This window comes from Nasonia vitripennis, chromosome 1 (assembly GCF_009193385.2).
Source record: "Nasonia vitripennis strain AsymCx chromosome 1, Nvit_psr_1.1, whole genome shotgun sequence".
Lineage (NCBI taxonomy): Eukaryota > Metazoa > Arthropoda > Insecta > Hymenoptera > Pteromalidae > Nasonia > Nasonia vitripennis.
The window spans coordinates 24834270-24847754 of record NC_045757.1 but is presented as its reverse complement, the minus strand read 5'-3'; the positions used below and the strand labels follow the sequence as shown (position 1 = coordinate 24847754).

Here is a 13485-nt window from a genome sequence, read left to right as displayed (position 1 = left end):
AAATAATCCGTTTTTCATTCAAATTTTTCATTTTATTTTGAAGTAGATTGACCTTGTACTGAAATTGTTCAAATCATTTTAGTGTTTAATTATTTTATTTTCTGAATTTTTATTATCTTGAAACAAGTGATGTTTAACTTCCTGATATAAGTTTGTCTGCGAGGTCAACTTAAAAACAATTAAGAACAAAATTAGATATGAAATGAATCTTTACTTTCAGTAGTTCCGCTAATGTTTTTACAAAAAGCCAATTTTATTAATATCATAATTACGTGTTTGCCACGAATATTTTTTATATAATAACCGTATTACATGCAAATTTATATGATTAGAAAAACTTTATTGTACAGTCGATGTTTTAAAATTCTCAACTTATGTCCTACCACGTAATGAATCATGTGAAAACTTCTTAAACTAATACCCTAAAAAATATGTGAATGTTAAATTAATTACAAGATGTAGTCTAGCTCGTATCTAATGTACTGGTTCTTTGGATCGTTCATTATTCTCGGATAGCCAGCAACTAGAGCATCTTGTCCACCAATATACAGTGAATTATATATCTTCCAATACACATCGCGAACTTTTCTTGCAGGGTGGAATAAGCCCTAAAAAGAAAAAAAATAACACGTTAAATATTGAATTTTTCATTTTATATTTTAAATAAAAATATTTAACCAAGCATACCTGCAACGTATACTGAAGTATTTTGATTGGCCCCAGTGACACGCGTAAGCCGTCTACAGCATCCATAAACGCTTGGACTAAATGTGGCGAAGTTTCAAAAACGTTCGGCCATACGTAATTCAACAGATGAATCAAGGCATCCTCACAGCCAAATCCGTGAACACCTAATGACATGTGCTTGATTGCTGCACAGGCTGTTTGTCTGTGCACAAGGTCCCTAAATAAATTGAAGTAGTTTTAATATTGTACACAATTGAATTAGTTTTAATTTTCTGGCAATAACAATATACGCACCTGTCCATTAGGGCATCTTCAAGTAATGGACTGACAGCGTAAATATAATCTTTACCCATCTCTCCAATATATTCAAATAAGAAAGATAGTGATTTTAAAACACCGTTTTGAACGTTTAATTCTGGAACTCTGTACTCGTTCATAAGTGCGGGCAATACGGTGAATGGACTGCATGTTTCGGCGACAATAGCAATTGCTACAGTTGTGCATACTCGATTCTGACGCTCTTGAACTTTTAGATTATTTAATAATGTTGCCAAGACATCGTGAGGCCTGTAATGAACAAAAATAAAATTTTATATCAGACACAATGCTTCTACAGTTTTTAACGTAGTACTATTGATATCTTACCCAATCGCTTTTGCGATATAACCGAATGTATTAACTGTTGCTCGTCTAATAGCTTTTTTATGAGCCTTGAGCAATTCTAGCAGTTCAAAACAAATTCTCATCCATTCGCGTGCTGATACATACTCGGGACCACGATCGGCTATCCTTCCAACCAAATCTATACAATTCTCTTGCACCTATAAAATAATAAACATATAGTTGAAAAGCGATGCTTGGCTGGAAATATTTAGCTTATTGATGCATATTAATATTTACCTTTTCGTGCCTGTTCTTCAAAATAGGCGTCAACCTCGGAAGTAAATCTTTTATTGGAGGTGTCATTTTCGTCATTCCAATAACATTAACAATGCCTTTTAAAGCTCCTAGTATACTACCCAATACTTCGGGGTATTCTTCACCCAAGTATTCATAAAGTACAACTCCCAAATGACCCATGAGCTTTTCTTCTTGACAAGTCTTCATAACTACTGCGATACGAGATATCAGGTCAGCAGCTTGCTGTCTCACTTTGGCCGATTTATTATTGAGCCTCCACAATATCGTACCGCAAATTTGGGGCAAGTAAGGCTTTACGCGTTTACCCAGTGTGTTCACAATTGTACCAAAACCGTTGAGCATAACTACATCCTAAAAAAATAAATAAATTAGTTACAGATTCAAATAAAAATAAGTAGCATTTATTGGATACATATTTAATCTAATCATACCTCTGTTGTCTGTTCTTGGAAAGCGTACAAAATACCGTCGATCAGCTGTTCCTCGAGGCGAGAATCAACGTCAGCTGCCCCAAGATTGCTCATGATTTTTTCGATAGTTTCCATAACCATTTTTCTGTACTGTTCATTCTCATCCTTTAAATCATCAACAACTCGATTGATGATTTCAGAGGCCCCAACTTTATTTGCGATTTCAACCGTAGTATCAACAAGCTGTAAATATATAATATTATGATTTAATAATAAGTAAATTGTATTGCGATTTTTTTGTTAAAATTTTAAATATTACCTGTCGGTAGTTCCTACGATCAAGGGCCATACGATGATTCCAAAAATGTTTAAAGAAATGTGGTAAAATTTCATCTTTTATATACTGGGCTTCAACACCATCAGTACCACAACATTGTTTTACGACCTGCCAGAAAAAGTTAAATAAATTAAAAAAAAATGTATATACGTAATCTAAATAACTATATTAGTGTCAGTTAATTTACCTTTAACACAATCTTCTTCATTTCTTCATCTGGCGACTGAAATTCTCGGATCAGAATCAACATTACTTCTCGAGTATAGTAGTTAGCATACTCAGCGTCCATAAGCGGTATTAAATAGCCAATGGCTTTGAGAAAAGCTGCCAGACCTTTGCCTCTATGCGTACGAATACCTTTCCATAAAGGTTTCAATACTGAATCGAAACTTTCGATACCGTACGGAGTTGCTGCCTCAGCTAATGCCGCTATAGCCAAGGCAGTAATGGTACGAACTTTTTGCTGTTCATCCACCAAACCTAAAAATAAAAAGTTTAAAAATGAATAAATAGTTATAATAAAACCAGCTCTTTAATATTGAAAGTAAATTTTATACTCACCATGCTCAATGATTTCAACCAAACTTTTTAAATGAGGTAAAATAGCACACCCCATCAGAATTGCTATTTGTTGAACGATCTTGATACCCGTGTGTCGGGCTTGCCATGATTTTTTACTTCTACACACAGCTTTTAAAAAAGGCAAAAGAGATGGAATTCCCAAAGCCGACGCGACTACAGCGAATGCTCTGGCTGTCGTATTTCTCACATATTCGTCAATATTGTCGATATCAGGCCTCATCGTAGAGATCATAGTAGCCAATCCTGCAGCTTTCGCCAAGTTCGAAATGATCTCTCGGCCTTCCACACGGGCATAATAATCTTCGTCAATCAGCAAAGGTTCAATGACGACGAGAATCTGCAAAGATAGTTACTTTGTAAAATTAATATCTATTAATGTAATACATATTTGATAATCTTTTCAATAAGTGAAAAATTTACCTTGTGAACATAAGGCCTGACCAAATCATCCAATTTATACAAAATTCGATCAATGACCTTGACCAATAAATGTCTCTCTTGATCTTCTAGAGTCGGAGACATAAGAAGAGGTAAAATTTGGTTGAACAATGGACCGGCACCAAATTCTCTCGCTTTGTCCGTTATTTGCCTTAAAGCAGCTTTACGCATCGGTGGTGTTCCATTTTTAATTTTCAACAATAACTTCATGATCTTCCTTTCTTTTTGCTCCTCTGGACTAAGTGATTCTTCATCAACATCCACCAACAATTTATCAAAATACTGCGCGTCTTCTGGTTTCATAAAAGGCAAATTTCCCTTCGGTTGATTGTCTATTAATTTAGAATTTTTATCTTCTTGCTGAATGAAAAATCCTTGGGGTGTTCCAGCAATAGGCGTGGGAGTTGCTGTAAGCTTCCTTGCAGGTGTTCTAATAGGTATATAACCTAAATGAAAAAAATAATTAATTATGATTCAAGTTTACTTTTTCTAGGATTACGAAAATATTAATAAAAATAATAATAATTCACCCGCAGGAGGCTGCAACACTTTGTATCCCGGAGGGAACATTGCGTCGAGCTCATCGTCCGATAAAGGACGATTTCTCTCGTCTATTTCTCTTTCCCATCGGTAAGCCTGGAGTTGTTCTGGTGTCATTGACATGAGATGCCCGGGTGTTGGAGTGGCTATGCCCATAGCTTTTGAACCAATTGGTGTTGTGCCACTAGGCGTCAAAATAGAAGTTTGATGCGGAGTAGTCAAAGGTGTTGCCGGAGTCTGTGGCGTCATGGATCCGGGGGTTTGAGTAGGAGTTTCATCCCAACGACTTCTTCTCTTACTCGCAGACGGCGTGGGTGTTTCTTGTATCAAATCACCAGCTACTCTATCTGTCCTTGGAGTTTCAGCCCATCCGCTGCCGTGGCCAGGGGTTTCTATTTTAACATTCACATTTTATTACAACATACATGCAAAATGTTTTAAATGTTGCAATTCAATTTTTGTTTATTATATGTTACCTCTTTCTGTTTTAGGAGTTTCATCCCACCTATTTCTTCGGCTGGAAACTACTTTTTCGAGCGGTGTTTCTCTCCCCGGGGTTGTTGCACCCGGTGTCGCATGTCCAGGTGTTGCATCCCAGATTCGTGTGCTGACCCCCGGTGTAGCTCCAGGGGTTTCGCCTCCTTTACCATGACCAGGAGTTTCATCCCACCTTACAGCAGCTGGTGTGACCTGAATTTAAATAATTATATATCAGTATGATAACAATATTTTACAATAATTCATACTATACGTTCAGAAATATCTACATACATCTGCATTATCCCAAGATGTTGGGGTTGCTACTGTGCCAATAGTAGGCTTTTTGATAGTTGGAGTATCATCTGTTTGATCCCAACGACCACGTTTCTTGGGAGCTGCTTTTGCTTCTCCATTTGTTTTAAGGGTTCCATCTTTGGCTTTTTCAGCTATTTTCTTGCGCAGCTGTCAATAAAATACAATTATTAATTGCTGCATGACAATAATAATTTATCATGCTCTTATCTTATTGCTTACCTCAGACTCTTCTCCTTTTAGAAGCTGCTCCTTCATAATCTCTGTGTATGTCCTTGAGCCAACATCTGGAGTTTTTCCACCTGTAATCAGAAAAAACAAAAGTCACGCAAAGCGCAACAGTTAGAAATTTGAATAAATAAAGTTATCAAGCTTCATTGTTTATCTGACTGAAATTTCCTAATCATTTTGAGACGAATCTCTAGATCTTTATGCCCTCAGAATATCGAAAGTATATTCCAAGTATAAGCTACTGAATCAACTCGTACAACTTTATCTGCTTGAAGACAGTGCAACAAGTTAAAATAAGGCAAGAAGAAATGCCAACTTGTATTGTAAAACAGATAAAGTAGTTGCATCAGTAGCTGGCATACAATTATACATACGTGAAGTTTTGGTGCCACAGGGAGCACTGCCTGCTCATGTCATCCAGTTTGTAAAATACTTGACATCTAAAAATCAATTCTGATCTCGTTATTCATAATTTATGCACTCAAACCATTCATACTGATTTATGGGGCTATTTTCTACCGGAATGATAAGATAAAAAAGTTCATGTCTACAAAATTGAAATATAATATTTCTAAAATATATTACAATATTTTCAGAATTTCAATGTAGTAGATATAGTCTAACTGTTAAGCAACTTCATTGAAGAAAGATTTTTATCCTGTTGTTAAAATATTAAAATGTCACTAGATAAAACATCAGATGTTATGATGGAACTAGCATCAACAATATTTTTGAAAAACAATTTAAAATTTATATATTTAAAATGCACTATTTGATAAAAGTAAATATCAACCAAATAAGCATAAAACAATAAAAAGCACATATCAAGCTACTAACTATAATAAATTATGATACTTGTGCCATAAGTTACCCTATGCAGCAGGTGTTTAGCACCCCTGCTATGCTTGGATGTTAATACATGCCGTTCTATAAAGGGCTACTTATGCTATCTATATTGTAATATACTATTAGACTATAAATCATAGAATACTAATAGAAAAGCTATTCTGCTTTGGTATTAGAGCAAAAGGATTTACTTGAAAGTTACGTTAACAACTAGAAAGCAAAGAGTCTCAAAATTAATAATATAGTCAGAAATAATAAAGAAAATAAACATAGTCATCAGAGTCACAGTAAACTAGTTTGGGCAAACTTCTATTCAATCTGATGTAATGAGTGATAAGTGATAAATAATTTAATAAGTTATTGCTTTAGAGAGTCTATATTCTTTGTAAGAAAAGAACCTTTATCTTTATCATTGAATTGTCAGGTTTAATGGGAGGATTTTTACAATTTTTACTATAACCTTTGACTTAGATTCCAGGATAAGCAGATGATTCCACATGTGTAGACCGTTGCTGAGTGTGGAAAAAAACGCAGGAATTAGTACGTTCTTGGAAGAAACACTTATTCAACTCATTCAAACCAAAATTTAACGACCACGCACATCTTTTTTCTATCATTCAACTGAATAAGAACTACTGTGATTAAATATTTTATTACACACATCTAAATCTTATACTTAGAAAATAACAAAGATATGATTTGATTTTTATAAAAACAACTGCTGAAATTGAAACTTATGTTTTGCATTAATCATGGTTATTAATTAAGTTACAACAATCATCAGCTAAAAGTCTTTTTAAGGGTGAAACCATACTTGGTAAATAAATAAATAAGAAAAACAGCAGTTGCTTTTGAAAACTAATTGATAGTTTAACAATTGACAGAACATTATTTATTTAACTGCAAAAATAAAAAATAAAAATCATCAATATTTTAAAACAGCCTCTTGAGAATAAATTTCTAATGTGACAATATTTATAATGATTAATAAATTAGTACTGCAGTTACACAAAAATTAAAGTAAGAAAAAGATGAATATTGCTGCAAAATGCATAAAAGCTTCGATATAAAGTATTTGTACAAACTATTAACTTGTACTTGTTTTAAATTATAAAAGTGAGAGAAATACCAACCTTCTGCGAAAGGATCCACACGCTCCGGTGAAATAATCATCCGTCGCCTTTTCTGCCTATATTCATCTTCTCTGTCAGCAATCGTTGGACGCCTTCTATCCGCAAATGGATCATAGTCTTTTTCACTCTGTAAATATGGGTAAACACATTTAATAAATTATTATTGTTACAAGTAAACATAAAATTACGAAAACAAACGAGCTATTCAACATTATTTCTCACCTGAGCAACATCATTGAGCAAAGCAGCTGGAGCATTAAAACCCCTCTTGTTTGTGCTGAATGTACTTGGTTCATAGTCTTCATCCTATAAATTCAAATAAGATTGAAAGTCGTTGTATACAACATTTAGAATACAAATGTAAACCCATGTCTCTACTTACGTCGACTTCATCATTAGCTGCAATGGATGTGACATATCCATCAAACTTGTTATTGGTCCCATCGTAAATATCCTGATCATAGAATCCAGTTTTGCCTAGAGCTACCTGCTCTTCTCCAACAGCATTGGCTTGCACATTCTTCTTTTTTTCCTGTATGTCTCGGATTTGAGCCTCAATATCTATAGAAAAGGATAAAAAAAATGTGAGCCCTTCATACAGGAAACAAACGCTTCTGCTGTCTTATATATATATATATATATATATATATATATATATATATATATATATATATTATGATGCAAAAAAAAATACGATCTCCTACTAATAATTAATATAGGTTACAGTACGAATTGGAGCACACGAATTTATAGAATGGTTGAAAGTGCATTTACAAACAAGTTTTGTTACCGTAAAGTTATATTTTCTTAATAAAACGAATTGAACGTCGCATCAACGCAAGACAGTTGCAATGCAAATAAGGAAATCACGAAATCTTACCTTCCCGTGTCCGCGGGATTTGATCCATGATTGCGGATTGAGGACTGACACCTCATGCCCTGCACCACCTAGCTCTGTGTTATAGTTGTCGAAACTACTTTAAGTATGTAAGATCGAATAACACTTGGAATTCTTGCTGATCGTGGAAGTAGTTCAATGGGACACAATGTTATTACTCTATTGAGACTACTGAATCTTCTATAGGTAGTCGCGACATTAGCGATTATTAATGTAAGCGACATGCATATTGCATGGTAAGGTAATCTCGATTGCGATAATGCGATGCCGGCTCAATTCGCAGTGCGCGTGCGCGCGTATATAGAACATCGAAAAGTAACGCGGGAATATTTCAATTGATAATACACGAAAATCATGTTAATAAGAAGAAAGTCATGTAATGAAATAGTATAAAATTAGGTTACGATGCATCATAACACTGAATTAATTTTTCTAATGAAATACACAAATCGAAAGTCTCTCCATAATAGTATATAGTGTACCAAGGGCGTAAAGTGGGCTTTTTTAGGCCGAGTGTAGATTTTGCAGTACGAGTCAAGGCGAGTTAGCCCGAGCCGAAGGCGAGGGCGTTTACGAGTCGCAGACGAGTACTGCAAAATCCACGAGGCCAAAAAGCCCACTTAGCCCTTGGTGCACACCATATTTTATGTAACGCGCGGACGTATTTTCGCGTTTTTTCGTACGTGTTAAGAGGGACTGATGTGACTATTTTTTGACACGGCAACCGTGCTCTTGTCTTGTTCAAACATTATATAAAATTCAAATTCATTTTTGTTTTTTTTTTGTAAATAAATAATTGATTTTAACAGTACCGAATTTATAATGAGAAAATTGGAAAAAAATGAAATAAAGTATTATGTAAAGGGTTTTAATGAAAAAAATAAGAAATTTCGACAATGTTAATTTATATTTAGTTATAAATTATATATTGTTCAAGAACATAACAGTTTGTACATTTTTTATTTAATAATAAATAATGCAAATTTATCAAAATCAACTATTTTTTAAATTACAAAAAAAAATTTTGCGGGCAATAAAGACTTTTTAGCGGACAATAAAGGCCATTATTGCCCGCTGTTTGAATATGCGGGCAATAAAGGTTTTTATTGCCCGCTAAAATAACTTTTTTGCCCGCCGGTCAAAAATAAGTCACTTTAGTCCCTATTATAATAGGTACGAAAAACGCGAAAATCGTTCGCGTGTTACATAAAATATATTTTATACTTATTAGCTAACAATAAAAGTCGAGCTGTTAGCCATCGCAAGAGGGCTCTGCACGACTCTGTTCCGCAGCTAGACCTCGCTTAGGTATATATATTTACTGCTCTGCACGTCCTCGCTCGCTTACTTATATGGCATTTATAGTACTTATAGCTATAGCTAACCCCGTGACTTCTTCGTGAGCCGAATGCCAAGGATTTTGACAGGGCTGTAGGTACTTATAACTATAGCTATATAGCAAGAGAACTAAATCAGCATTCTTTGCATTTACGCATTGTTGTGCCGAATTAATTTTTCGCGTGAATCCATGTTTTCATTATAGTGCAACTTGCAAGGAGTGATCAGCAACAAGTGCTGTATATATATATATATATATATATATATATATATATATATAGCACATATATATATATATATATATATACAGCATATATATATAACGCAAACGCAAATGGGTTAACGTAAAAATCGATAAAGGAATCTTCGATGCGTGAGTAGATTTTTACTTATTGTTACGAAAAATGCGGACGCTTATTTTTTAATGTTTAAGTTCGTATAGATTTCTATAGAAGCATCAATATTATACATAAACATAAGTATCTTCTCAAGTCAGTTTGTATTTTCTATTGGAATATTGCTCGTTTATAGGTTAGGTTAAGACATAGTGAAGCCAATGTGTTTATATTGAATATTATATACAATCTAATTACTTAACTCTAGCTGTGAAACATGTCCTTATAATTTTGTTAATGTTAAAATTTTGATTTTCAGTGTAAATCATGGATATGCATCCGACGATGATGCACTACAGGCCCTGGTTCCAACAGCAACAACAAATGTTAATGGAGCAAAACCCTTACTACCAGTATGCGTTTAATGATCTCCAGGCCTATTACTCTTCAAACGATCATCAAGAAGAAGATAATGACCAGACAGGAGATGAAATGCCTTCAGAAACATCAGGCAATCAAAGCCCTAATGCAGATATGTTTCGTCTTCAGTTTGCTGCATCTCAGTGGTCAAAATTGGTTTTTAATGCAGAAGGGCTGTTTAATAAATTAATGTCAAATAATGCACTGCCTGCCAACGAGCAAATTCTGTTGAAAAATCAAATTGAACAATGGCTTTGTATGAAACAAGAGTACGAAGAGTGCATTGCTGCTGATGATTCCAGTAGTATACATGCTTATACTGAAAACACTAGAAAATCCTTGGAAAGAATTGAAGAAGTAACTGAAACTGATGAAAAGACTGATGAATCCAGCAATTATTATAATTTACAATCCAAACGTAAAAGTTCTTTAGGTTCTGAGAGCAAAGACTCTGAGATAAAAGACTCTGAGAGAAAATACTCCGATAGTATAGATTCTGATGAAGAAGTTCAAAGTGATCTTGATGAAGAAAATTCAGATTTCCCTGATAGATTAGGTGAATGTATGGACAAGTTTGTAGATGAAATTGATGAGATTGTAAATTCTAAGAAAAATAATTTTTCAAGAATCAAAAACATTTCTCCTGTGCCAAAGCCAGTTATTAATAGTAGTTTTTTGCCAATCGTCAAACCGATAACATTAAGAAATCCATCATCTAGAAGGACATCTATCTTACCATATTCAGAAATGAGTAATGAATTAGCCGAGTTTCAGAAACAGAATATTGATATTAATTTGCAACAAAAAGATGATTACAACATGAGCCCTATTGTTTCTCAGGATTCTATGGAAAAAATTGACAGTCAAGAGAAACCAAGCAAAAGTTTTGAAGAAGAATCTGCATCGTTAAAAGCAATCATACAGGCACAAAAAATAACAATGGATACTGAACACACTAATGCAATTAGAATGTTGATGATCAGCAATGAAGAAAAGCAATCTCAAGTCAAGAAAATGAAATTTCATTTGAATCTTCTGTATAAGCAGGTTGAAGAGCTACAAAAGACAATTGATGCTAAGGAAAAACTTCTTGAGGACATGCTACAATGCAGTGAGACTAGAAACAATGCCAAGCAAAAGTTCCAGAAAAAGAGAAGTAAAATTGAAGAAAAACGTCGTAATGCTAAAGCAAAGTTAGATAATCTTCTTATGCAAAAAGATGCTGGAGATAAAACAGCTGCTAAAGAAATTGAAAAGTATGAAAATTTATTGCTAGGTTATAACAAAAAGCTAGACGATACAAAAATAATTAAAGAAGTTGCTAGTAACTCAGCAAAGACAGTACTTTACTTGAAAAATTCATTGAGTGCTTTGTATAAAGAAATGGAAAAACTGAAACAAAGACTTCAGGGTGAAGAGGAGAATAAAAAAACATTAGAAGATGGGATTCTGGTAAATAGAATAAGGATCAAAGAAATGGAAAAAAACTATAGTATTGCGTCATTGAATGCAAATGCAATATTTGAAAATGAAGAGGATAGAAATCACTCAAGATTAAAGATTAAGACTGATGATAAAGATAATATGTTGGTCGAACCAAATGAGAGAATTTCTCGCTTAAATGATTATCTGAAAGAGAAATTAGAAATAGTAAGAGTGAATAATATGGATGACAAGGAAACTCTAAGGCAAGAAATTCGAGAATTGAGACATTTAAAAGATCAAATGATTGACATTAAATGTAGATTTAACAAATATACCAATCAAAGTATGTTAGCAACAGATGCAATACAATGGCAATTATTAGTAATGAGTGAATGCGTAGAAACTCTCGATGCGATGATAGAACAAAAGAATGTAATGATTTGTGGAAAAGCTAATTACCATGATGATAAATATATTAAGCCTGATGATCAGATGCTAATCAGGAATGGCCTTGAGAAATTATCTCATGAGGAACTAGTGACCCTATTTCAAAAATATTTTTATAAAGTAATTGATCTCAAAGACAGCTGCGTCAAGCTTGAAATACAAATTGATACATTGGAAGCAGCTCTAAAGCAGCAAAAAATGCAGAATGACACAGCAATAGTTATGCTTCAAAGATATTATGAAAGACAAATAAATCATTTGTTAAATTACTACGATGAAGAAACAAGCAGTTCAAGTTACGATAATAAATTGGATAAAAACAGAGATTTTGAAAGATTGGTAAAAGAAAATCAGGTCCTAAGAAGAAGACTGGCACATTTTGATTCTCTTCTTAAAGCCTCAGCAACAGCACAGGCTGTTCATTCTAATCCTGTTAGAAATACAAAAAGAGTGATAAAACCAGAGTTGATGCAGATAGCATTACCTTCCAAACCTAATAAAGTTACTCGTCAAAAAAACAAGTTAATCATTCAAAAAGAAAAATAATCTCTTGTATCATCGCTGTTCATAATATTCAACAGCAATATCACAGCTATACAGTGAAAAACAGGAAGTGTATTGGAATTATATTATTAATCGTGTTATGAAGATGAGGACTTTTTTGTGAACAGTTTTAATTTATTAGAAAATACGTTTAAAATTGTAGTGTATTATGATAGTTTTAGACTTGCAAGTAAACCAGATGATGAACTCTTATATACACCATGACATTTACTTTTTTATGTATAGGGATCTTTTTTGACTATTTGTACATATTTGTGATTAGCAGTATTATAATTGAGTTTTTATTTTGTAGCTTTTGTACAGTATAGTTTGTATAGTTTTTCTAGTGTCTTACAAATAAGTTTTTGCATGAATATATTTCTACTTTATTTCAGTAGGCAGTACTGATTCTTTGGCTTGAATACTTACAATTTCTCATTGAATTCGTGGTAATAAACATACATGTGATTGTTAGTAGTTGCGAGTGTTATCTATCGAAGTAAAGATTAAATCGCTATAGAATATATTTATTTGCAAATCCTCGTCTTGCCACGTAAAAGATTGTTCAAAAGTAATAGTGATGAGTTAAATATATGCGCATATATCAACTATATTCGATGTTACAATTTACTTTTATAAATTTTTTAAAAAATATGTAAGGTTATTGGCCATCTATATAAATAAAAATATACTTTCAATCGGTGTATTGATGAATTTTAAAAAATTGTATGAAATAAGTGAATATGATTAATGGCTCAAACATGACTAGATACATTATTGAAAGCAAAAAATAATAATAATAATAAAAATTTCGAATTTGTTTGAAGTTTTAGTTTGCCATTTTAAGCACTCCGCAATTTTCAAATTCTTCTTTTTCTTACTATTCTGCAATGTGTATAAGTTTAATTGCGGTTTTTTTTACCTCCTTTGATAAGCATTTTTATACAGCTGGTAAACGGACAAAATCTTGACATAAACTTAGCATACTAAAATGGAGAGAGGCATATCAATTAAACAAAAGTCGTTAAATATGTTCGATTGTGTGATTTTAAAATGAAGCTCTTTTCTTTGTACCTATTTATGATTCGAAATATCTCATTATTCCATTAAACAATCCAACGTACAAGAGAATTTGGATTTCATTGGACAATATTTTTTCCGC

At 33.2% G+C, this 13485-nt stretch overlaps 2 protein-coding genes across 5 annotated transcripts; one reads left to right on the top strand and one right to left on the bottom strand.

The window, feature by feature from the left end:
• Positions 1-275: 275 nt before the first annotated feature.
• Positions 276-8068, bottom strand: LOC100116172 (splicing factor 3B subunit 1). 2 transcript variants are annotated; one of them, XM_032596112.1, is made up of 20 exons: positions 7798-8046; positions 7300-7478; positions 7140-7223; positions 6918-7044; positions 6245-6296; positions 5313-5378; positions 4930-5009; positions 4687-4857; positions 4392-4605; positions 3906-4307; positions 3358-3821; positions 2917-3274; positions 2543-2835; positions 2338-2463; positions 2040-2261; positions 1588-1959; positions 1333-1508; positions 982-1254; positions 688-904; positions 295-608 (listed from the first exon to the last, which is right to left on the bottom strand). In XM_032596112.1, the coding sequence occupies exons 7-20, from the start codon at positions 4963-4965 to the stop codon at positions 450-452; spliced, it is 3483 nt and encodes a 1160-aa protein (XP_032452003.1). In that variant the 5' UTR covers positions 4966-5009; positions 5313-5378; positions 6245-6296; positions 6918-7044; positions 7140-7223; positions 7300-7478; positions 7798-8046; the 3' UTR covers positions 295-449. The 2 variants fall into 2 exon arrangements, with proteins under 2 accessions (XP_001599854.2, XP_032452003.1); XM_001599804.5 differs by lacking the exons at positions 5313-5378; positions 6245-6296 and having other exon boundaries at positions 276-608; positions 7798-8068.
• Positions 8069-9154: 1086 nt separating this feature from the next.
• kinesin-B (kinesin B) lies at positions 9155-13047 on the top strand. 3 transcript variants are annotated; one of them, XM_016981167.2, is made up of 2 exons: positions 9155-9246; positions 9808-13047. In XM_016981167.2, the coding sequence occupies exon 2, from the start codon at positions 9816-9818 to the stop codon at positions 12324-12326; it is 2511 nt and encodes an 836-aa protein (XP_016836656.1). In that variant the 5' UTR covers positions 9155-9246; positions 9808-9815; the 3' UTR covers positions 12327-13047. The 3 variants fall into 3 exon arrangements, with proteins under 3 accessions (XP_016836656.1, NP_001177677.1, XP_031789388.1); NM_001190748.1 differs by lacking the exon at positions 9155-9246 and adding an exon at positions 9484-9526 and having other exon boundaries at positions 9808-12326; XM_031933528.2 differs by lacking the exon at positions 9155-9246 and adding an exon at positions 9553-9684.
• The last annotated feature ends 438 nt before the right edge of the window (positions 13048-13485 follow it).